Below are 25,990 nucleotides of genomic sequence, written 5' to 3'. Positions count from 1 at the left end.
TCTGGGCCCAGCTGTCCTGTGGACTTGGTCTCCCTTCCCTAAGAGCTTGCTGCCGTCCCAGTGCCCCAGGCCTCATTCGCGGGCCACAGCAGACCTAGGCCCAGTTCTCACCCTTTGCCTCTGCAGCTCAGCTGTCCTCTCCTGAGGAGGAGGAGGATCAAGATGACATCAAGGTGTCTTCCTTCGTCCCGGACCTGAAGGAACTGCTCCCCAGTGTGAAAGTCTGGTCAGACTGGATGCTCGGCTACCCAGACACCTGGAATCCTCCACCCACATCCCTGGATCTGCCCTCACAGTGAGTCAGCCTTGCCCACCGGTGTTCCCACAGCCCCCGTCCTGCAGCCTGCTTGTTTCTGTCTTCCCTCTTTTTTTTTTTTTTTTTTTTAACTACTTTATTTATTTATTTATTTATTTATTTATTTATTTATTTATTTATTTTTGGCTGTGTTGGGTCTTCGGTTCGTGCGAGGGCTTTCTCCAGTTGCGGCAAGCGGGGGCCACTCTTCATCGCGGTGCGGGGACCGCTCTTCATCGCGGTGCGCGGGCCTCTCACCACCGCGGCCCCTCCCGTTGCGGGGCACAGGCTCCAGACGCGCAGGCTCAGCAGTTGTGGCTCACGGGCCCAGCCACTCCGTGGCATGTGGGATCTTCCCAGACCAGGGCTCGAACCCGTGTCCCCTGCATTAGCAGGCAGATTCTCAACCACTGCGCCACCAGGGAAGCCCTCTGTCTTCCCTCTTCATTTGAACTTGGGTTTTCCCCTTCCCTGAACACCTTCCTCATCCTCTGACGTATTAGGTTGTTTTGGCCTGTTCTCCACCTGTTCCTCCTCCTCTCAGTCTCTCTTTCTCTCACACCATAGCTTGCTCTGTTTTGTTCCTTCCCCTTGATCTTGCTAATTTTTACTGCGTACTGTTCATACTCACCGTCTCCGCAGCTACCTGCTGAGTCTGGGTGGGTGTCAGTCAGTGTGTGTGAGAGACTTTGTTTCTTTCTCTCCCTTTTAGTTTATCTCTGTGCATCTCTCAGGCTCTTGCTGCTTCTCGTGCTGTCCTGCGCACTCTGTCTCCTTGCCTTCCTCTCACGACGTTGTAGTATGTGGGGAATGGTGAGAGCATGCACCCCTCTCTCCCACTCACTTCTTCCCTGTCCCCGCAGCACATCCCACCCCCTCTCCCTGTCTCTGTGTGTTGATGTGGGGTGTGTTGGTCTGGGGAGTATGTGTGTCTGCTGGGTGTTTCTATGTAGATCTCTTTGTGTGTCCATATGACGTGTGGTAAAATATATATGTGGCAAAGTTTGCCATCTTAACCATTTTTAAGCATACAGTCAGTGGAATGGTACGTTCACGTTGCTGTGCAACCAGGTAGGGCTATTTCTTGTGTTTGTAGCGATGTGTGAGTTGTAGATCTGGGTATGTCTGTTTGGGTCTGGTTGTCTATGTGTGTCTGGTTGTGTGTGTCTGAGTGTGTGTGTGTGTGTGTGTGTGTGTGTGTGTGTGTGTGTGTGTCCGTCCCCGGGGATTTGTCTATCGAAGGCTCTTTTGGTGTGCCTTTCCATGTCTGTCTATGTATGTGTGTCCATGTGCTGTGTCCATATCTGTGTCTGCGTCTCTGTCTGTCCTTGTGTGTGGATCTCTTTACAGGGTCCCTGTGTCCCCGTGAGGAATCTGTTTCACTGTGTGTCTGTCTCCGTGTCTGTGTGTTCATATATATGTCTGTGTCTGATTCTTGGTCCGTGTCAGTCCATGTTTGCTTTGGTCCTGTCCATGTCTCTCTGTGTGTGGCTGTGTCCTGTGGGAGTGTTTGTATATGTTCCTGAGTGTCTGTGCCCAGGACTACCCGTGTCCATGTCCATATTTGTCTGTGAGTATGTCTCTGTGTGTCAGTCTATGTCTCTCTGTTGGGGGGCAAGGGATTTCTGTATATGTGGATACAGGGTCTGCCTGTATCCACCTGCCTTGCCTGTGTCTCCCTGCCTGTCTCAGCTTGTCTTGGCTTGTGCCTGCCTGCCTCTTTGCCTGACTCTGTTTGTCTCTCTCTGCTGTTTGTGTATCTGTTTCAGGGGTCAGCAAGCTATGGCCCATGAGCTCAGAATGGTTTACATTTTTAAATGGTTGAAAAAATAAAATAAAAAGAGTAAGACTTCATGACTTGTGAAAAGTATACGAAAGTCCCATTTCAGTGTCCATAAAGTTGTATTGGAACACAGCCATGCTTGTTTGTTTACACTTTGTCTATGGCTGCTTTCACACTGCAGCAGTGGAGTTGAGTAGTTGTGACAGAGACCGTATGGTCTGCAGAGCCAGAACTATTTACTCTCTATCCCATTACAGAAAAAGTTTGCCAGCTCCTCATCTATATCCATGTTCCTATGTGTCTTGTTCTTCTGTATGTTAGGGTCACTGTGTGTGTGTTTGTGTCTGCCTAAGAGTGTCCTAATGTGTGTGCACGTAGGTGCCTATTTCTGGTCAACTCTGTTGACTGTCCATCTCTCTCCCTCCCTCTCCCTTACTCTTTCTCTCTTCCTATCTGTCTCTCCCTTGGTGTTTCTGTCTCTCTTTCTCTCTGTTTAACTTTTCCTTCTCCCTTTCTCCCCTCCCTCCATTCCTCCCTCCCCCATCCGCTGTACTGTGGTCTCTGGCAGGTGTAGTGCGCTCAGAGTTCTTCAGGCTCTGTGTTGGGTGTGTGTATGTGTGTTTGGGAACAAGCATCCATACCCAGCATCTCGTCGTTCTTCTCCAGTGCTCTTCCCTGGGAGGGGGAAAGTCCTGGAGGATGGAGGATGGATACCTAGGATGGTGCCAGTGGCATTTCTAGGGAGTGGGGAGGGGTGCTTCTCTGGGCTGGGGACCAGCCATGTGAGTCTCCCAGACTCATGGGTGACCCACAGAGGGAAGACTGCAGCAGAGATTTCTGGCCAGCAGTTAGACCTTTCTGTGTGGACTATATAGTCTGACTCTTTCCTACATTTCCTTCGTCCCATTTCTTCCTTGCTCCTCACCCCAGGAAACACCCCTGGACCATTAAGCCTGCCCTCCCCAGGCCCCCCCCAGCTCTAGCTCTGTAACCATGTGAGTGATGCTCACAGCATCAAACAAATCTTTGCATCTTTCCTGTGAACCCTTCTAGGTTTCAAAATGCACTCCAGGCTGAGGCCTCGTGAGCCAGGATTGAGCCTGAGCTGGGGAGCTGTGGACACACAAAGGAACAGACCGATCTGCTGGCTAGGGGGCAGCTGTTTCCCAGCAGTGTTCACTGAAGAGTTAACATGTACAGCCTCAAAGTTTTCAGGCCGTTAATCTAAGATGCCGACTAGGCAATTTGCAGTTTTGGAAAGAAACTGACAAGGAAGGGCTCTGCTCTCCAAGTATCTGAAGCCACTGCTTCTGAGCATGTGCAGGGGTCACGGAGTGTTTTTCCCTTCCTCTCGGGGGGTGGGGAGGCAGACCATCTGTCCCTGGAGCTTGGGCCTTCCCTGGGTCACCCCACCTCACAACCTTAGATATGGTCCACCCAGCCCCTGTTTACCCATATCCTGGCCATCAGGCCCGCTAACTCTCTTCTGCGACCTGTCTCCCTTTATCCCTCCTCCCTCATCTGCTCCCTTTGGCTTTTGTTTGGCTGAGGAAATGGAAACCTCACACAGGAAGTGCTGGGCTTCATTTGCTTAAGGTGCTGAATCTGTTTTCTCTGTGGATGCTGGAGCAAATGGCCCGTTGCCGGCTCATGCGAGCTGCTGCCCATCTTTGGGCAAGAGCTCAATCTGCAGCTGGGCACGTGGTCCAAGTTACATCCATCCCCAGCTGGGCTTCACCTCCAAGACTACAGAAAGGCAGAGGGGGTTGGGACACTCGAATCAAATTTGCTTAGTCTTTTCAGACTTTTCTGCACAAGGATAGCAAATCTGACCAAATAATATGTTGAATCTGATTGCTTACTAAACAAGTTCCTGTAGCTGTAACTTACTTTTTGATGAGTCCAGTTTAGGCTAGCAAAGTCAGTGTGGTAGAGAATAGAGTCCCCTTCTGCACTGCCTCCCTTTGCAATCAGGATCAGCGGCTGGTTGTCTCTGGAATGCAAATTTAAGCATAAAGGAGGGGCTCTGCCATCCTGGGGCCTGACCACAAGGCATGGTGGTTTGAGGGCTGGTGCCACTGTTGGACAGAGCAAACCTGGTCTGACCACCACTGAGGGTCATCCCACCTCATAGCCTTCAAATCCAAGCAGTGGAAAGTGGAATAAGAATTTACCTCCCTTCTTTCTAGTTTCTCATGTAACTGCCTAACGTTCACCGAGTGAATACTATGGTTGAGAGATTGGCAAGGTATGGTGGTTCTTCTGTAGGTTTCAAAGTGACATCTTATACCCACTGATCTTCCATACTGTGGAGACTGTTCTTTTAAGGCTGTAGGGAATAACTTACTCCAGAGAGTTCTGTAGATGTCAGAACAGTAATCCCTCTGACACTCGTAAGATCCTTGTGCTGCTCTTCATTTTGGAGGGTTTAGGAACGCTCTCAAGAGAGTAGGAAGGAAATGGCTTCCACTTAACGCCTCTCCTTTGCATGTTTTCATTGGTCTTCGCCTGCATTTGTTCTCTGCAAGACAGATTCCTCACTGATCCTATGAAAAGGTGACCAGATAGCCTACATTGTAGTTTGCTTCTCCTCCAGAAATTCCCTACTCCCAAATTGTCTCCTTGACACGTTTGGACCCTTGTTTAATCTTGCTCCCTTCATTCCCTTTCTGTCTTTCATTGTGTTACCATCTTTCCTTGCACAGTTAGTCATTTCGAAGCACCTCCACTTTTTCAGGGGAATTCTGAAGCGCATCAGTAGTCTCCTTGGTTCTCTCCCCTTTGCCCATATTCCTCTTCTTTCTGGTCAAGTTTACTTTTCCTAAGCAGTAGCCACTTAGGCACATATGGAGCACTTAGAATGATGATGACAGAACTTCACTGACACTGCAGAGTGACAAGGGCAGGATTTCAGGTCTGTTTGTGCCTTCCCACAACAGTGGCACTTAGTAGGTGTGTGTGCTGGAGTCAGCACGTAAGTATGTTGACTTCCCATTTGTATCTGTTAGGAGTCGTAATAGGATGGCTTTATATCCCAGGAGATTTTGGTACAGAGGATTGTAGCAGGGTGTGGAAAGTTGCCTTGAGCCACTGTAAAAGGCAGTGTGGAGTGCTTTGGTCTGGTTAGAACAGACCACAGTGTTTGGAGGGGCCGTCTACTTGTGGGGGTGGGGGTGGAGTGGGGAGCACAGTTTCTGTGCCAGGCCTCTTGTTAGAGGGGAGGGGCAGCTACTCCCCACTTTACCAAGTGAGCATGAGGCAAGTTGTGAATGTCAGGTGGTGGAGAGGAGCAGAGCAACAGGCTTCCATGGGCCTAAGCGTAGCCCCCTTGCACCCCAGGACCTTTGGCAAGGCTGGGGCAGTGGGACAACCTACCTCATTTCATAGTCTCTGCTGAAGCCAAATCTTCCCTCATCTTGATCTCTAGTTCTCAGTAAGTGAAAGAGTCAGGGGACTTTGAGAACATCCAAACCTAGCCCAGCTGTGGCAGTTGGTTTATTGCTTTCAGCTGGTACTTGAACCCAGGTCCTGGTCTTGGAGGCTTTCCCAGGTTTAATCCCCAGAGCTTTCTCTGCAGCTGTATGACACTGCGCTGACCCCGAATGAGGATAGGAAAATAGAACCAGTGCCAAGCCAGAGTCTCTTTTTCATTTGGAGTCTGGCTGTCTGCCCATGACCAGGGTTACATAATGGGAAACATAGCTGGGGCTCTGGAGAGCCCGCGTTTCACCAGGCTGCCCAGACCTTCGCATTCTGATGCTATATATCTTCCTAATTGTAGCTCGGATGCATTTATCACACTGTTGGATTGGAGCACTGTTAAAAAAAAAAAAAAAAAAAAACTCCAGAAATTCCTGGACTTGCTGCTTTTCCATGGCTTGTCTTGTATAGTCTACAGAGCATGCTGGAAGGGGCTTGTAGGGAGCCCTCTGAGGTGCCGTCACACAGGGAGACATGGGGATATGGAGGGAGTATGCAGTAAGCTCATTTCCGCAGGGAGCCTACATGTGTTGACCCTGTAGACGAGATAGAAATTCTTGAGTTAAAAAGCAGCTCATTCACTCACCCTCATAGGGCAGTTCTGAAATAAGAACTAATCCCAAGTCTAATCGGCACCCCTTCAAGGACGCTTAATACGTCTTCCCAGAAGGGCATTTTGGGAGGTCACTAAGTAATAGTCCATCAGCACTTCCCTGAAGGAAGTGGTGGTGACTGTGGGAAGCCCCTTTGCTACCCTGGCTCCCCACCCAGTCTCCCTGGCTCCGGGTTGGGGCGTCAGCACTATAGCCTGGCACCAGGGGGTTCCTCTTCCTCCAAGTGCTGAGTGTGGGGCACACGTGATCTCTCCCACGGCAGGAGCCGCTGTCCCCTCCCCACTCCTCCCACAGGACTTCTTGTGAGAGGAAGGGGTGTTGGCCCAAGGCTCCAGTCTGACCCCAGCAGGGTACAGCCGCTGACCCCAGGGAGAGTACTTTCCAGCTCTGGGCTGAGGTTATTTGGGTCCAGTGTGTGCTAAACTAAGAAGACGTGTTGGAGTGGTTACAGCTAAAAATTTAGAGAGGCAGGAACCGTGAGAATCCGCACCAGGGAGGCCGCCGAGGGCTCCACTCATGCCGTGGCGATGTCAAGGTCCCCTGGGGGCTGCTCTTTCCCAAACACACAGTGCTGATGGGTTTAACACACCACAGTGATGCGACAGAGGCTATACATCTGAGTGTAGCTTGGGAGAACTGAAGTCAAATAGGCACTGACCTAGAGAGAGGTTGAGGGAGGCACAGTTAGAGGTACTTGAGAAATCCTGGAATGAGGTTACCGTGACCTGTTGTTGGCCATAGGGCTCCAGCTGCACTGCTTAGAACATGAAGTTTGTGTTCTTTGAGTAGTGCAGGGTGACTGAGCTGCAGATTGATTTTGCCCTATTGGGCAGAATTAATTTAAGTTGGGCACTCTTCCAAGGGCCCAAGTTGACTTGTTTGTATAAATTAGGAAGGCAGAAAGGATCTTCTTTAACTGAGTCTTGTATTTTTTAGTGGTCACCTAATAAACAGCTATTATTCTTGGAGGATGGTATCTTGCTGCCCATGTCTTAACTCCTAGAATAGTGATCCCTGATAACTTTGTCTCCGGTTTATATCATGGTGGCATCTGGAAAATACACTGTAGTTCCTAAATCTCAGAGGGAGCTGCATAGTTCTCCTCCTACCTTCCCCCAGTCTCTACCCCATTCTGTTGAGCTGCCTAGCCCTGATACCAGAACCAGATCCTCAGCCTACTGAGAACAGAGTTGGCATGACATCCTGGCTTTCCAAGGAGCTTACTAAGCTATTTCAAACCCAGGTACTATTCTTTTGACTCTACCAGACTTGTTGGATTCAGGTCCATTTCTGTTATTATCTGCTCACTTCCTGCAGTTTTGTCCAGTTGGGTGGGAAGTCCTCCAGGGCTACAGTGGTCTTAACGTTGGCCATTGAACCCCGTGTGAAGAGTTGTGGGCTATAATATGATGGTCCATAGGCAAACAGGTTTTAAAAAGAAGATATTACATATCTTAAGAGCATTTCTCTTGCTGTGGCCTTTTGCCTTTCCCCTTTTGTGTTTATAGTCCATGGACTTTCTCTTTTTCAGTTTCTTTGTGCCTAGTTTCTATGCCATCTTAGCTGTATTTCCAGAGCATCTCACCCCAGGAACCAAAAGACCCAACTCGTTTCCCATCTGTAGGACTTCTCTGATCTTCCGTAGCTCCAAAACACAATGCAGGGCTTCTTCTCACTCAACTCTTTCCGGGTTTGTTCTGCAGCTGTGGAGTTTGAATGTTAGTGTTTAAACAAGCTGGTATTACACAGGAAATGGCCACCTCCACAGGCCCCTGCAGGCTTGTAACATGGGGTCATTGTACTTGATATTAATCACCAGTCAGCCTGTTCCCCCAGTAAAAATATGAAGGGGTGTGTGAGGGCTCAGTCCTCCTTAGACTTGCCAGAAGGATGGCCTGAGCCCTGGTCGGTCCTTAGTACTCCATTCTCCAAACTGTCTTCCTCCTTCAGTCCTGTCCTCGGATGGAGTTTGCAGAAAAGTTCATTCTTGACCTCTTCCCTATAAAGCTGGCAGATCTGCCTTTCTTTCTGAGTTCTAGGAAAGAGATAGGTTGTTGTGGTATAACTTGCCTCGCATATCTCACACCTTAATCTTTCCGAGCATGACGTAGTTGAGTAACAGATCGTATGAGAAAACTCCAAAATGGTAGAAACACAGAAACCCACTGGTCCACCTGAGATCAGGGCTTCTCAGTTCCTTGGACTGAAGCTGCTTTTCTAATGCTGTTTGCAGAGCTAACCCCAGCCTGAAGGTTTAATCTGATTCCCCAAGTCAATATCCCCTCAAACAGCCAGCCAACAGTGTGTGTATTGGTTCATTTCTGTGAAATGTGTTTCCCTAGTCACCTGGGCTGGCCTGGGCTGCATTGTATCGGCCAGCAGCTGCACTGCACTCAAACTGACAGCTACATTAAACCTTGGAATTCTGAGGCAATAAAAAGTAAATTAACTCTTATTTTTTTCCTTTCCTGGTGGAGTAAGTGAGTGCATGTCTGTGGGGAAGTGGGTGAGCCTTGGTCCTGAGTGCATACCTATAACTAGCCACTGCTGGTCTGTCCCAAACTAGGATCTGGTGTTCAGACTCCAGCCAGAGGGCTGCTTTCCTGGTGTGTGGTGTGTTCTGTGGGGTTGGGCCACCGGGTCACCCTACCACTGCTGATCCCTGCTCACTAGTCACATCACAGCTGCTTGAGAGGCTCCCTTGCCACCATTCTGAGAGCCATGAACAGACTCATTGGATGCAGTTTCATGTTCTCTGGCTGCCTTGTGTCTGTTTGGTGGGATTTTTTTGGACTCTGGGAGCTTTCCCAAAGTATGAGTTGGGACCACAGCAAGCCAGAGGGACTTGCCCAAGCCTATAGCACTCTAGAGGGTCCATTTAGAACCAAAGGTGGCTTGAGAATGTCTGAAAACTCTTTTGGGGAGTCATTTCCCAGGCATTTCTAGGAGATTGGGAGCTGTTTAAAGTTCCTCTCGACCACCAGAATTTGACTTTGGGCTCCTTGGCCCAGGCCAACCTTGAATCCTTAGAATCCAAGGACTGGATTGGGGTGAAGGTTGGAAGGCACTCCCAGCTGGGATAAGGACTAGAGCAGGAAAAGGCTAACTTTTCCCCTTCTGCTCAGACAGGAAACCCTGTGTTCACCCGTGGAACTGACCTCTCGGCCCAGAGGCCTGATCGGGGTAAGCTGAGGTAATGTTGCCCAGGTTCCAGGAATCACCTCATACTTCTGCAAATATCTTAACTTCTGAGTTCAGACATCTCACCTAGTTTTTCAGAGTACCTCTTCCTTTTAGTATTAGTTTCCTGACACTCCCCTCTGCCCCACCCTCTGTGGGGGTCACCGTATGGTCCATGGGCGCCCAGTCAGTTGTGTTCATGGTCGTGGTGCTCAGTGAGAGAGGAGAGAACTGATGATATGTGAAGTGATCGGGGGCCGTCCCACTGCAATACCAGAAGAAAGTGGCCACTCAGAATCACACACCAGACTGACGGGATCAGGGCAGAAATGACCCTTCATCGGAGCATTTTGTGTATTCCCTTGGCTCTGCTCAGTCTAGCTTGGCCCTTGGGCCACTTTACATTTCTGAGTTGGGAACTCAGGATACTTCCTATGTCTTTTGGCATCAGCTGCTATCTTACAAATCAATACTAGGGTAGGAACACTCATCCACTTCATTTTTGCAGTGAGTCTTAAGGTTTTGGCACAAGGTGGGTGGTAATGGGCAAAAGGCAGATGTGGGCAGGGGTCCCTAGTAGTGGCCAGCAGCCGCTGGGAGGAGTCAGTTTTGGTTTATCTGAGCCTTAGGGGACAGGGAGCATGGTAATGAGAACCACATGGTACCACATATTCCTTCGTCTTGGATCCAAGATGGTAGGGGTGGGAGGATGAGAGAGGGATGTGGGGCCTCGCATTGTGGCAGCCGTTGGTAATTTTCTGCTGCCTCTCCCTGGCTGGAGATGCTGCTGCCCTCACCCCCCACCCCCATCTACGTCCTGAAGCAGCCTTGACCTGCACAGCACCAACCAAGGCCCTCAAGCCAAGAATTCAGCTGGGAGACTTTTCACCTTCTTCCTTCTCACTGTCGTCTTTCCTGTTTATTTTCCAAATTGCTGCTCTGCAGCCGAGCAGGGCCTGTCGGCCAGAGCTCACCAGCGCTGTGGGATCAGACTCAGGCAGTGGGCTCAAGTGGCCAGCAGGGCACTGGGGGAGGAAGCGGGGAGCTGGAAGAGCCTCCCTGTGCGTCTCCCATGGGCAGCGCTAACCTCGGAGGCGGCCCTGAGCAGCCCTATCACATCCGGTGCTTGTCTCTGCAGCCGGGACCGGAGGATAAACTATCAGAGCTGTGGGGCAGTGCATCATTCCTCTTATTATTTTCTTCTCTGCAGATGGGGTCGTGGAAAGTTCAGTTCCTTTTAACCCTCGAAGTTCTGTTTATTCTACAGCTGGTAGCCTGAATGCTGCGTTTCCCATTACATCACAAAGGGGCTCAGGCAGATCTCTGCACTAAAACGTGTTGCAACTGTTTATTTTTTTCCATATTTAAACATTTCTGACAGCCAAACTCAGCCGAGCCAAAAGATGGAGCTTTGTGAATGAGCCTGGTTGTCGGTGTCTGTGCAGAGAGAGGCTTTAGAAAACTCTCGTCCCTCCGGTGATTCTTCCCAAACATGTTCTTTTTCCTGGGCAAAGCCTGTGAGGCGAGTTACTTGTGCAGTACATGTGTGTTGATTATGTGCCGTTGTATGATTAATGGAGCTGTGTTCCGCCTGGTTCCCAGGACACTCTTGAAAACAAGATGTTTCATTTCATTGCCTTTTCCTAGTGCAGTGATTACAGTAAATAAACCAGTGCAGCCTCCTTCCACCTGGAGCCAGTCAAGGAGTCCCCACACCTCTATTCCACTTTCTCCCCCAGCATCACCTTCAGTGCCGTGTCCCTTGAATGCCCTCTTCTCTGCCATCTCCCAAAGGCTCCCAGTCTCCAGGAGAAACACATTGCTTAGGTCTGAGGCCCCTCCCTAGCAGATTTGGCTCATGCGCAGTAACTCCTCTGGGAAGATTCCAGGATGTAGCTCGCTCTTATAGCTCTCTTTGCTTCTTGCCGCTCCACCTCTTGAGCCTAATTGTAAAGCTTTTCTTTGTTCTTCTGTGCAGCTCACTCCTTTTAGAGTACAACTTAGCATCCATAGGGCACTGCCTGTTCCAGAGTCCCTGGTTAAGGTAGTCTTCTGGAAAAGAAAGCCAAGTCTTGTACAGCCCAGGGCCTATGGATTTGGCAAGCCCTGGATCTGACTACAGTTTGGCTATTTGAGCTGCGTCCTGTGCAGACAAAAAAAAAAGCTCTTAAGGATCGTTAGCACCCATCAAAGCAGGGATATGAACCACAGTAGATTTTTGACAAATGATGGTGACAGAGAAATGAACCTTCTTTTTCTAATTCTGCCCTGGAGTTTGAAATGGGGAGAGCTAGACTTTGCATTTTCAAGATTTCTTAGGTTCAACTAGGACTTGGTGATGTGCAATTAGGAATGAGCAGTCATCCCAGTTTGCCCAGGACTGAGGGGTTTCTGGTGACATGGGACTTTGGGTGCTAAAACTGGGACAAATCCCAGGCAAACCAGAACAGTTGGTCACCCTATATCTAACCTTCCACAGGTGAGGGAGAGGAGAGGGAGAGGGATGGCCAAGACAGCACTGATACTGGTTTGTCGGCTGAAATGCATGGGAAGGTTTACCCTCCTGGGAAGATCGTGGCAGGCCAGGAATGTGGTTTTTGGTGGGTGTGCTTGATTGTTTTCCTACTTATATGTAGGAAGAGATTTCTAAAGCATTGTAGGGGACTGGGGTGGGAGGTAATAACCACATGACTCTTTGCCTGGTGTGACTGGCCCCTCTGGCTGCGTGGGAGGAGGGGAGATTGGCACTGTGTTGCTGTCTGTGTGGCATATACTTGGCTGGACAGGAGAAGGGGAATTCTGGGAGCTGCCTCAGGCACTGGTTGTCTTGAGTGTTTGAATAAGTGTCTCAGGCACACTGTCTGGAAAGGTGACAGGACCTGCATTAGGCAACTGATGCTCTTAAGTTCTTTTTCCTTTCTGGTTAGGATTAAAAACTCCCTCTAATCAATTTCAACTTTGCATAGATGGACACACACCCACCAGATTACTGCCACGGGCGCAATTTAGTATCCTAGCTTTTTGGGTTAGATTTCCTGGCAGATGCCAGCCGTAGACAGCAAGTGCCACGAGTACCTCCCTGCCCACAAGTGCTTAGAATACTTTAACTGGTTCCTCTTTAGAGCTGCTCTTCTTTTCTTACCTTCTTTCTCACAGGGTTGCTGTGGATGTATGGTCGATGCTGGCTGATTTCTGTAACATACTGACTGCAGTGAATCAGTCTGAGGTGCCACTGTACAAGGACCCGGACGATGACCTCACCCTCCTTATCCTGGAAGAGGATCGGCTTCTCTCGGGCTTTGTACCCTTGCTGGCTGCCCCTCAGGACCCCTGCTACGTGGAGAAAACCTCGGATAAGGTCAGCCCCAGGCCAAACATCCCTCCCCATTCACCCCTCCTCTTAATTCTCCAGACCTTTTTATTCTTGGGAAGTTTTCTGTGCAAACGGAACATGATTAAGTCATTGAGAAGGGTGTTAAGGGAAAATATCGACCTTTTAGCCGCTGACATCCAGCTCTGCGTCCTGAAAAAAAAAGCCCTCTCGACTTCCTTTGGTGTGTGTGTGCGCTCACTGGCATGTTGTATATACGATCATTTCCTCACTTGTTTAAATAGTGCAGCTTGTGTTGGCAGTGCTCTCACTCAGCTCCAAATGGTTTGCATCATGCTTAAAGCACCCTCCTTCCTCCCCCCTTTCATCCTTCCCCCCAGCCACAAAACTCTGCACTAGGAAAACAGCCAGGGCTTTTTCCCTTCTCTAAGGAGGAGAGTGATAAATAGGTGACTAGAGAGAAGCAGACACCATGTGTTAACTTACAAAAAAAGCTTTTAGGAGTATGAAGCATTCCCCGCTGCCTGGTTTCTATTTTTCTTCCTCCGAGGACTGTGTTTTAACCTGAACTTTTTCCTTGTCTGTCTGTTTATAGAAAACAAAGCCCATTGCCTGTTGCCCTGGTGGGGACTGTGGAACTCGTAGTCTCTGCTTAACAGTTGTGTCTGTGGCCAGGTGTGGAGAGTAGAGCAGTCCATTCTGCTTCACATTCCTGTGTAGCGGTTGCATGGCTGGGGAAGTCGTGCCCACAGACCCTGGGAGCAGGGTCTCCTGCGCTGAGCGGGGGAACTCAGTGACTGACCCCTCTGTGGAGTCGTTAGTATCACATCCCCGAGGGGAGAGCCTTTCGGGGAGAGTCCACAAGTGGCTTCTCAGAAGGAAGTCTTTTGACTTAGATGAAGTATGTATAGAGGTGTAGGTAGTCGTTTTTGGTTTTTTGGGTTTTTTTAATGTCAGATAGTAAAAACTAAATTCCAAGCATAAGCTACAAATATGAGAGATTTTATGTTGAATATAAAAATTTTTTAACTCATTCTTAGTGAAAAAAGAATATATGTTCCTTGTAGACAAGTAAAAAGAAGAAAAACGTATCCACAATCCCTCTACCAACTGGTAACATAACTGTTATTTTTGCTAATTACATACAATCATATTTAACTTATGGTATAAAAACACACACTTTTTTTTTAACAAAAAAACTGGGGGTCATATTATACATGTTATTTATAATTTGCTTTTTTCATGTAGTATCTTTTAATGTATTCTTATTCGGAATCATTTTTGATGATCATTTAGTATTCTTTTCTATGCCAAGATTTCTTTAACCAGTCTTTGCCTTATTGAACCAAGGGACTGTCCTGAATTTTTGAACTATTATAAACAGGTGATTCCTTATAGTAGAATTTTTTTCATATATTCCCTATGGTTACATTTCTATACATAGATAAAGGTTCTAGACATTGACATATCAAAAACTCATTCTCTTTGGGTACATTTAATGGTTAATACTGGGAATGTGAGAACCTTTGTCTCTCAAGAGGAGTACTCATTTTATGCTTTTCCAATGAGAAGTTGGAATAAAATCCTGCTCTTCTAGTCTCAGAAGGGAATAATAATGGGGAGTTGTAGTGTGTGAGGCAGAGGACAGCTAACAAAGTTCAGACTTTGTGGAAGATGTTCAGTTAGAAGAGTTGGAAGAGAAACTGGGTAGTCATGGCTTGGGCCAGGGGAATCCTAGTACGTACTGTTTTTCTGTGATCACAGGGTGGTCTTGACTCTGGAGGGTGCTTTTGAGAGTTGGCGATTGGGTCAGCTGTCTTTCAGTGCAGAACAAGGAAGGAGTCCTGTCCAGCTTTAGACTTGCTAAGCCCTGTTTTCTCATGAGCTCTCCCAGCTTTAGTGTTAGCATATGATACATGTGTATGATACAGTATATGGTAAATACAATATATGACCTGGCAAGAAGAACACAGAGCCAGTGGTCCATGCCCTCAGCCTGTGGTCGTGAATCACAGGCTGCCCGGGGCAGTCACAGCTCATTGAGACTAAGGTGGGTCTCCTCTTCAAGGACTGTGAAATAGGTGTGCCCAACACAACATCTCCAGATCCAAACTCCTGAATTTCTCTCCCCCAAACCTGGTCTTTCTTCAGTCTTCCCATCTCGGTAAATGGCAGCTTTGACTTTGGGGGTGCTCATGTCAAAATTCTTGGGGTTATTCTTGGCTCCTCTCTTCTTCTCACACCTCCATAACTAATCCGTCAGCAATCCACGTCTTCCTTACCCTCAAAATAAACACAAATGCAACTCTTTCTTACCACTACACCCTAGTTCGATTCAACAAAATGCCTTCTGACTGGTTTCTCTTATTCCTCCCTCCTCCTACTCTCCAGTCTGTTTTCAACACAGCCACTGGAATGATCTTTTTAAAACATCAATAAGATCATGTCACTTCTTTGTTCATGCTCTGATCCAGCTCCTGCTGCTTTCCTTGTGCCCAGTATGCCCTAGTCACATAGTCGTCCTTGCTGTTCCTCAGACAAGCCACACACTTGTGCCTCAGGGTCTTTGTACTTGCTTTCCTCTTAACCTGGAACACCCCATCCCCAGATAGCTGTGTGGCACTCTCACTGCCTTCTCAATGCCACCCTGTTGGAGAGGTCTTCCCTGGCTACCCTATATAAGATGTTACATGCCTTCCTTTTCCTTTTTCTCTGCTTTATTCTCCATGGCAGAGAAAAATAACATCTCTTGAATATCTAGCATGTATCAGTCCCAGGATGAGGTAATTCTGTCTATTATTTCATTAAGTCCTCACAATATGCCTGCCAAGTAGGTATTTGTACCTTCATTTTATAAAAGAGACAACTGAGGCTCAAGAGAGGAGTGAAGAATGATGGAAACATAGGAAACATCTCCATGGTTGACCTGGAAGATTAGTATGGATGTGTCCAGAGGGACTTTTTAGGAGCTCTTGACCTCTTAGATATCCGAAGAAGATAGACATCTTCTCCAGCTTCTAGTGTTCACTACTAAGAAATGTAAAGTATCTCAAGGACTTTGTAGCAGCAACATGAGCAGTTTCACTGCTGGTGGAGATTAGTCACATGTTTTGTCCAGCCTGGGTGCACACTCAACAGGCATTCACTGAGCGACCTATATTACACACCTGCACACACAAGAGAAATCCAGACATACAAGGCAAACACCCTCCTAGTTTGGGAGACAACTTACGGCATATACAAAGATGTGAGAAGCAACCTAAGTTAATTTGAACCTATAGGAGGAACTCTTGAAATTTTGTAGAGTTGGTAGTTTCCCAATGAAGGCATTGCTCAAGGAGCACTGATTTGGCATTAACCTATCACTGTATTTCCCAAGCATGTTCCACGAAACTCTAGTTTTATAGGTTCTTAATAGGTGAAAAAAAAGAGTTTCACAATCATGTAAGTTAGGGTAACACAATATTAGACAGAATCCATTACTGAAAGACTTCTTGGAGTTTTAATGTGGTGTTCATTGTGAGGGGGATACCCTTTGCTATCTTTCCCAAATTTGCTTCACCCTTGATCTTTCTGATTTACTGAACATTTTACAGCATTAATATTCTGCCTGAAAGAAACAAACCATAGTAGAAAACCCAGGTATGGGATGAGTAAGAGGTGAGAAAACAGGTTGCTGTTGGGATTATCCAAAAGTAAGATAAAGAGTACAGATTAGGGTAAAAGCAATAGAGTGGAGCTGGTTACATTTAGAGAGAAACATCACAGATGTTGAAAATTAGAGCCAACTAGGAGAGATTGATCTTAGGTTCGTTGAGTGGCTGCTCGGCACCTAAATTCCAGAGGTTAAGTAGCTTATCCAAGGTTATGTAGCTAAGTGATGAGGTACAGGATTAGAATCCTTGTCTGTATGACTTCAGAACATCATGTTCTTATGAATGGTTTGACATCTAGGCTTTGCTTCAAAATAATGTGGGGAGGAAGGTGGACAGGAGTGTAGATGGGGAAAAAAAGGCCAAATATTGATCATTATTAAATCTGAATAATGGGTACATGGAGTTTATTATAGTATTCTACTTTTGTATATATATGAAATTTTTCATAAGAACAAGTTTTAAAGGAATAAATAAATAAAACTCCATGTCCTTTCTGCCGCATTATACTGAGTAAGCATAAGTGATTGAAAAAGTAATCAAACCGGGCTTCCCTGGTGGCGCAGTGGTTGAGAGTCTGCCTGCTAATGCAGGGGACACGGGTTCGAGCCCTGGTCTGAGTAGATCCCACATGCCGTGGAGCAACTGGGCCCGTGAGTCACAATTGCTGAGCCTGCGCGTCTGGAGCCTGTTCTCCGCAACAAGAGAGGCCGCGATAGTGTAGGGCCCGCGCACCGCGATGAAGAGTGGCCCCTGCTTGCCGCAACTAGAGAAAGCCCTCGCACAGAAACGAAGACCCAACACAGCCATAAATAAATAAATAAATAAATAAATAACTGATTGAAGGACTTTATTTAAAAAAAAAAAAGTAATCAAACCATAATAATAATAAATTTAAGATTTTGTAGTCAATAATCATGTTCCAGGCACTGTGCTAAGCTCTTTACATGTATTTCCTCATTGAAACCCCAGTAGCCCTATAGGCAGATAGGAGAAGTGATAAAAAGAAAACTGTTTTAGGAGAAAGATGTTAAGTTCATTTTATATGTTAGTCAATATCAAAAAAGCTTAATTGTCATCTTCAAAATAAATGCATGTGATTGTATAGCTATAGGTGGTACTGAACAAGGATTTATTTAGTGACAGGCTGTGTCTTTCCTTAGGCTCTAATGGTCTAGCCATTTAATAAGAAGCAAAACATTGATGTCATAAATAGATGTAAGCAATCCTCATTCTAGCATCCCCAGGAAGATTAATCTGTGTGATCTTCTTTGTTTTCCTTCCCATATTATCTGATCAAGAACTAAGTGAAGGGCTTCCCTGGTGGCGCAGTGGTTGAGAATCTGCCTGCCAATGCAGAGAATACGGGTTCGAGCCCTGGTCTGGGAAGATCCCACGTGCCGCGGAGCAACTAGGCCCATGAGCCACAATTACTGAGCCTGCGCGTCTGGAGCCTGTGCTCCGCAACAAGAGAGGCCGCGATAGTGAGAGGCCCGCGCACCGCGATGAAGAATGGCCCCCACTTGCCGCAACTAGAGAAAGCCCTCACACAGAAACAAAGACCCAACACAGCCATAAAAATAAATAAATAAATAAACCCAAAGTTAAAAAAAAAAAAAAATTAAAAAAGAACTAAGTGAAGAACTTTCCAACAAGCTAATGCTGGGGCCACCCTTTGGCTTGTTTAGGGAATAAATTATAGGTCATATTATATGGTGATGTTATAAGTCTCACGATCACATCCCATTCATTCTTACAGTAATCTTTGCTTTCTGTCTGGATGTAGGATCCCAGGAAGCTTTGTCATTAATAAAATATGTAATTGAGGTTAAAGATGAGGTTTAAATTGTCCAACTTTTTTTTTTTTAATTTTATTTTTGGCTGCGTTAGGTCTTCGTTGCTGCGTGCGGGCTTTCTCTAGTTGCAGCTAGCGGGGGCTACTCTTCGTTGAGGTGTGTGGGCTACTCATTGCGGTGGCTTCTCTTGTTGTGGAGCATGGGCTCTAGGCGCGCGGGCTTCAGTAGTTGTGGCTCATGGGCTCTAGAGCGCAGGCTCAGTAGTTGTGGCGCGTGGGCTTAGTTGCTCCGCGGCATGTGGGATCTTCCCACACCAGGGCTCGAACCCATATCCCCTGCATTGGCAGGAGGATTCTTAACCACTGGACCTAAATTGTCCAACTTTTGAAACTAGTGGCTTGTCTGTTTGTTAAATGATATTTTGGGCATGTTTGTTGTGCACATAATTACCCCCAAATATTTTAAATAGAAAATATAGAAAAGCACAAGAAAATAAAAATCACGTACAAACTACCACCTAAAATTAACTGGTGTTAAGGTTTCATATATGTCCTTTCAGTCTTTCCCCCGCCCCCATGCTTATATGTGTGTACTTATTCTTTCCCTTTCATAAAATTGGGACCATACAGTATATGCTTTGTTCTTGTTTTATGTTTTTTAAACACCCTTGTTTTTATACACACACACACATACATATATACATACATACATATATAGTTTGGGGGGAAATGTGGCCTTTGTTTTTTGGTGGTCTGGAAAATATTAAGTTTAAGTGCTACCAGTGACTAATTTTTTGAAAAACATACATAATCTTCTATTCTCAAAGTATCAACATCAAGAGTGAAAGGGGAAAAAAAAAACAATTGACTATCCCATATTTAAGATGTGAAAATTAGGACTGTTTACAATATGTATTTTCTTTTTCACACAGTTGCATTTTGTTTCTAAATTTACAATAGTTATTTAGAATTAATTTTATAGTAAGTGTTTTCAGTGTTCAGTTTTCACCGTTTTTGTCTTTTTATTCTATGGCTTTCCCATTCTTATGTTCTTTACTTTGATTCATCTGTTATTCAGATACAACATTGTAGAATTTTTTTCAGCAAAGATAACATGGAGGCTTTTTAAAAATGAAGGTGATTTTTGTGAAATACAGTAGTAATATACATACTCAAGCAAAAGGGTCAAACAATTCAAAAAAATATATAGTCAAAGTCACCCTCTAGGGATAACCACTGTTAACAATTTGATATTTATCTTTTTAGACCACTTCTATGCCCACTGAAACATATTTATAAACATATATACATATATGATCAAAATGATAGTGCGATATACGTTCTCTTCCTTACTTTGTTCTTTTCGTTAAAACAGTACATCGAGGACATTCTTCATGACTACTTTTTGAACACTTGTGTTTTGAAAATGTTCTTATTTTGCCCTTGCACATGAATGGCAACTTAGCTTAGGTCAACTTCTTTCCCCTTTAAAACAATAGCTATTATTCCATTGCATTAATGGTTAGGAAAAATTGGAGAAAAGTCTGGTTTTTCTTCCTTTGTAGGTAAACTTTTTTTTTTTTTCATACAGCACGGGTAACTTACAACTCTTTAAATCTTGAATTTCAAATTGTATGAGGATTTGTTTAGATGTTGAGCTCTGTACTTTAATTTTTCATGGCACATAATGAGCTCTTTAAATAAGCAGATGCAGTTCTATCTTTAGATCAGGAAAATTTTCATCTCCCATGTCTTTGATTACTAATGTTGTGTTTGTTCTTTTCTTCAGTAATTTCTTTTCTCCTAACATGTATATTAGATCTCTGTTCTTTGTCCTGTACATATTTTTCTGTCATCGTTTTAATCCCTTTTTGCTCTGCCTCTGCAATGTCGGAAGGTTTCTCAAGTTTTTCCTGTCTTTAATTGATTCAGATTTTTATAGTGCTGATTCTACTCTTTACTGCTTCTAATTCAGTTCTTAAGTCTGCTGTTGGATTATTCGTTGCCTTATGTTATTTCCCTATCTTATCCTGTAATGTTTATATTTTTGCCTGCCTTTTACCAAGGTCTCCTTTATCTGTTTTGTTTCATCATTTATATTTTAGCATACTTCACAGAATCTATGATTTTAAAAATCCAATTGTAAGAGTAAAGCAGATACTGTCTCCTTCAGCTAACATTTTTCCCCCAAGTATTCTCTATTTCTCTGTCTCTTTGCATGCTCTGTTCCCTTTTTTATCTTGCAGACTCTTTTCATAGGCCCCCACTTGTATTTCTACAGTCTGATTCTGGCCTTTTATATTTCTTTGAACAAAGAAAGGTTTACTCAGTTCTGATATTTTCTCCACAACAGGTTAGGTAGATTCTCACTGGATGCCTTCTTTACCTACAAATATCATTTAGAATCCCCTTCTCAAGTCTAAAACTGTTTGATATATAAGTTTGTATTACCAAGTCACCACCCTGAAGCGGCTGGGGAGAAGGCCAGGTGGTGTGCATTCTCAACTCAACATATGAATTTATTTTCTACATTTTCTTTCCTGTATATAATGGAGCTCCTGTACCAGAACGAGTATCCCATGTCCAGTTTCTGTTTCACATAAATGATATAGCAATTTCTGACCTCCTTCCTGGAGCTGTGGCCTACCATGTCAAGAAGAACTTCCACCCTCTGGCCACTTCCCACTTACATTTACCTGGGCCTCTCTGAACTGCTGATTGTGATTGGTACTGATTTGTAGCAGTGAAGTCTTCCAAGCGGTGTTCTGCATCTGCCCCCATACCCTCACATTTTGTGGTAGGCAGAATAATGCCCTCCCCTAAAGATGGTCCATATCTTATTCCCCAAAATCTGTTAAATAAGTTACGTTACAAGGCAAAAGGGCCTTTGCAGATGCGTTTAAGTTAAGGATATTGAGATGGGAAGATGACCCCAGATTATCCAGGTGGTTTAACGTAATCACGAAGGTCCTTGCAAGGAGGCAGGAGTGTCAGGGTCAGAAGAGGGAAATGTGGTGATGGAACCAGAAGTCACAGAGAGAGAGAGAGAGATTTGGAAATAGTATGCTGCTGGCCTTGAAGATGGAGGAAGGGACCATGAGCCAAGGAATGCCAGGTGGCCTCTAGACACTAGAAAAGGCAAGGAAACAGATTTTCCCATGGAGCCTCCAGAAAGAACACAGCCCTGCCAACATCTTGAGTTTAGGACTTCTGATCTCTCAGACTGTAGAATAATAAATTGTTTTGTTTTAAGTCATTAAATTTGTGGTATTTTGTTACAGTAGCAATAGGAAACTAATTGACCCTTCCAAACTGGAGAATTTTGCCAGGCTCTTCATGGTTTCTTCTCTTGCTGCTTTCTTTTTCTTTTTTAACCTTTTTAATTATGAAATATATGTATGGAAATATGTAGACTCATAAGAATAAGAGTAAGAATAAGACTCATAAAAATAAGAAGACTCATCACAAAGTGAGCAACTGTATTACCACCAAGCATGTCAAGAAATAGAAATAAGGGTGATTAATTACCAGTTTCATTCAGCTTATGTTGAAGGTTCTAACCAGTACAGTAAGATAAGATAAAGTACTAAAAAGACAATTGGAAAGGGAAAAAAATAAAGCTATCTTTAATTGCAAATAATGTGATTCATACGTAGAAAATAAGGATAAATTATTCAGATTAATAAGTGAGTTTAGCAAAGTTGCTGGATATAAAGTCAGTATACAAAAATCAATTCCACATCTACATACTAACATCAAGCAAAATGAAAATTTTTTTCTTCTAAGTTGCTTTCTTAGGAAGGGAAGCTGTGAATTGGCTCTTAATGACCTGTTTCCAGCTATCCTCTATCCATCTGGCAGTAATTCTTTATGGTTTACGGCAGATGGATGGCATTTTCCCATTTAATAGCTATTGACTGCTATGCGTCAGGAGCTATTCTAGATTCCACGGCCCTTGCTGTGAACACAGTAGACAAAGGAGGCATCATGGGGAGTGGGGGATATACTCTGTGTATTCAGTTTGGTCACTTCAGTTGGGATTTTGGAAGTAGAGTTATTTAACTCAGAAATGTATGCTTTTTAAGGTTTTTTTAGTATAAAAGTCTTTCTTTGTATTACAAAATAGATGTTCATTTAAAGAAATATTAGAAAAATCAATATTAGCAATAAGGAAAATGAAAGATTCCTTGATCTTTCTATCTTCTATCCTGGCTGGATAGAAGGATGGACAGATAGATATATGTGAAGTTTTTTGCTTTTTAACAGAAATAGAATAAAACTGTATATACTGTTTTGTAATCTACCTTGTTCACTTAGCAATAAATATATCCTGAATATATTTCCATGTTCACTCACAGTGTGAATTTTAATGGCTGCATTATATTAACATGTATGAGCATATCATAATATTTTTATTCCTTAATCATTAGGCATTTTAGAAAGTTACTGATTTTTCACTTTTATAAATGATGCCATCTCAGGCAATCTTTACATATCTATTTTATCAGTTCGTAAGGCAGATTTTTGGGTGGAATTACTAGGTCAAAGAGGGTGTGCAGATTTTTAAGCCTTTTGATAGATAATGCCAAATTGCCCTCCCAAAAAAGTTATAGCTGTTTAAACTGCAGAATATCATATCTGTTATCTAGCATCCTCACTAATCATGAATAGTTTGACTTTTTTGTAACTTTGCCAAAGATGGGCAAAAAATGGCATCTCATTGTTTTGATTTTCATACTTTGATTACTAATAAGGTTGTTTTTTTTTAAGTATTATGCTTACGAATTATATGTATTGGTGTCACATTTTATAAATTACCTTATGTTCTTTGCCTATTTTACCATTAGAAGGCTTATCCATTTTTTTTCTTAATGATTTGTAAAAGCTTTTTATGAATAACTTGAACTTTCTTTGGTTACCCTTGTACAAGAGGTGTTTTATTTTTATACTGAATGAGATAAGAACTTTTGGAAACTTGGAAGGGAGAGCACTCTATTTTTTAGGCAATAAGACATGTATGGTTCCTTTGTCACACCATGCTCGGTAAGATCTTTTGTTTTCAACCTCTGAATTAGTTTCTCCTTCTTGCACTTCCCTCTCTATCAGTCTGTAGATATCTAAGGAAATATTGTTTCCAGCCAGATATTTAGAAATGAACTATAAGCTGTATTTATTTCCTTCTCTATTTTGCCTGTTTAATCAAAGGAGCCTTTGATATTGGTATAAACTTAGTAAAAGTTATACATTGTTTTGAAAAGTCCTCTGATTTTATATCTCAAAAAATAGACTCTTTTTTTCTTTTCTTTTCTTTTTGCCTCTTCTCACTTTAGGTGCAAAAATACTTTGATGGGCCACTTTGTTTGTTTGATGGGCCACTTTGTTTGTTTGATGACTCATTTCACCAGTGGCCCTTTGGCACTGATCATTTGTATTGTATATTTCTGTCTACTCATTGTTGCCCTCCCTCACCTTTTTTGTGTGCTGTCTCTCACCTCTTTACTAATTGTATATAAATTTATAGAATTGCTAATTACCACTTCCATTTACTTCAGTCCCTTCAGATTATATCAGTTACTGCCTAATTTATAAATCTAATTCCCCAAATGGGCACTGTTGACTCAGTTATCTTTAGGCCCATGCTATGGATAGTTGAACGACTAGGTGTTCTTTTTATTCTAGGATATTGATTCTCACATTTAGCATTCCTCAAAACCACCTGGAGGGCTTGTTAAACTTGCTCGGCCCCATCCCCAAGAGTTTCTGATTAGTCAGGAGAAGGAGAGACTGAAAAATTGGATTTCTAATAGGTTCCCAGGTGATGCCAATGGTCTGGGTTTCACACTCCAAGAACTACTGTGTTTTAGGAATTTGTCTGCGTTTGTCTGTATTACTGTGTTTTAGGAATTTGCGGCCATTAGGCAAAGATTTTGGTCGAGGTAAAAATAATATCTCTGGTATAAGTAGGCTTCCTAATTCTATCTTTAACTCTGGAATGTATAGCATATTACCTGACAGTTCATATGCTTTGCCTCCATGTTGCCATATAGTTTTCTGAGGTCTTCAGAAGTTATATTCAGAACGCTAGAAATACATTTATCCTGAATATGTATGAAAAGTCACATGTCTGGCTCTCCTTTCCCAAGAGGACCCAGAGCAAAACAGCTGACTTTTAGTGAGTGCTTATCACGTGCTAGGCACTGGATTATTTTGGTTTGTCTTGTTTGTTTGTTAATTGAAGTATAGTTGATTTACAATGTAGTGTTAGATTCTGGTGGCTAGGCACTGTTTTAATGCTTTATATTATTTCATTTAAATTTCACAAAAGCCCTATGGGACTTTGACTATTAGGAAGAACTTGCCCAGGCTGACACAGCTAAGAATGAAGGAATCAAATCCAAGTCTAGGGCACACACTCTTAATTGAATATAAGTACAGTAGAGTGGTTGAACACACTGCCCAGTACATACTTCCCGTTCTCTTCTCCACTTTGACAGTCCTTTTATTTTCACTGGGAGCTTGATTTCTCACCAGGAGCTTGGGAACTATTGATCTGGTTTAGGGAGATCATCTGATCTCCCATAATAGTTCCTGAGGATGAACAAAGAAGTAAAAGTTCATATGAGGGGAAGGGGTGCTCAGATTGAATTTTCCTGCTGCTTTCTCTCTGGGTTGGATGGTCTTCAAATCTTTGAATGCCTTGGGTCCAAAGATACTGGAGTGTCTAGAATATGAGTCTTTGAAAAGAAAACTTGATTTATTTTTTGGCAAACCCTTGAGACTGCTCTAAGAGGCACTGAATATATGCACTGGATGGGCTACCTTGTTTTGGAAGTGTATTCAAGGGCAAAAAAAATCTAAGAGTAGGGGCTTCCCTGGTGGTGCAGTGCTTGAGAATCCGCCTGCCAATGCAGGGGACACGGGTTCGAGCCCTGGTCCGGGAAGATCCCACATGCCGTGGAGCAACTAAGCCCGTGTGCCACAGCTACTGAGCCCACATGCTGCAACTACTGAAGCCCATGCGCCTAGAGCCCCTGCTCTGCAACAAGAGAAGCCACCGCAATGAGAAGCCCATGCACCACAACGAAGAGTAGCCCCCTTTCACCGCAACTAGAGAAAGCCCGCGCACAACAACGAAGACCCAACACAGCCAAAAAAAAAAAAAAAAAAAAAATCTAAGAGTAGTGGTAGTGCAGCCTCTAAGGACCAGAAGATCAAGACAATGCCCTGGATTCCAAGCTTTGCAGGCAGGATTGCTTACAGATGAACAGTGGCTCTTAGAGTTGGCTGATGGGGATAACTCATGCATAAAAACCTGAAAGTCAGCGATGTAAGTATGCCTACCTATCTACATACATCCATAGAAGTAATCTTTGGCTCAAGACTTAATGAATGTGGGCCATAATGAAAAGTTAAAATTGAAATTGATAAAGGGAAGATGTATGATACTTGGAGAAAATCCTTGATATTGACATAAACTTCTGCCTCAGAACTTCCTGTCCCACCCTTTTTAATTTTCTTTACTAATGTAGTCCCTCTTATCTGTAAAATAATATGTATTTTTACTTCATAATTTTAGATATGTGAAAAAAATAATTTTATTTAAAGTTCATACCTTCACTTTTATTAATCAATTTATTGATATATAACCTACATACAATGAAATCATACATTTGAATGCACTGATGTATGTATGCACCTGTGTAAGGACCACCCCAATCAAGATACAAAATATTTCCATCTCCCCAGAATATTCCCAAATGCCTCTTTGCAGTTAATCTCCCTCATCCACTCCCCGCCCCAGGCAACCAGGCATCTGTTTATTCTCATTATAGATTAGTTTTATATGTTCTAGAATTTCA

At 44.0% G+C, this 25,990-nt stretch overlaps 1 protein-coding gene across 3 annotated transcripts in view; it reads left to right on the top strand.

Moving 5' to 3' along the window:
- The window catches only part of SMG6 (SMG6 nonsense mediated mRNA decay factor), a 236,513-nt gene that overhangs the window by 106,844 nt on the left and 103,679 nt on the right, over positions 1 to 25,990 (top strand). For all 3 annotated transcript variants that reach the window (XM_059909059.1, XM_059909061.1, XM_059909060.1), the window contains exons 12-13: positions 127 to 295; positions 12,509 to 12,710. In XM_059909059.1, the coding sequence (XP_059765042.1) occupies positions 127 to 295; positions 12,509 to 12,710 (371 nt within the window). The remainder of the gene's footprint in view (positions 1 to 126; positions 296 to 12,508; positions 12,711 to 25,990) is intronic.

Source organism: Balaenoptera ricei, chromosome 20 (genome assembly GCF_028023285.1).
Source record: "Balaenoptera ricei isolate mBalRic1 chromosome 20, mBalRic1.hap2, whole genome shotgun sequence".
Classification (NCBI taxonomy): Eukaryota; Metazoa; Chordata; class Mammalia; order Artiodactyla; family Balaenopteridae; genus Balaenoptera; species Balaenoptera ricei.
This window is presented reverse-complemented; position numbering and strand designations above follow the sequence as displayed.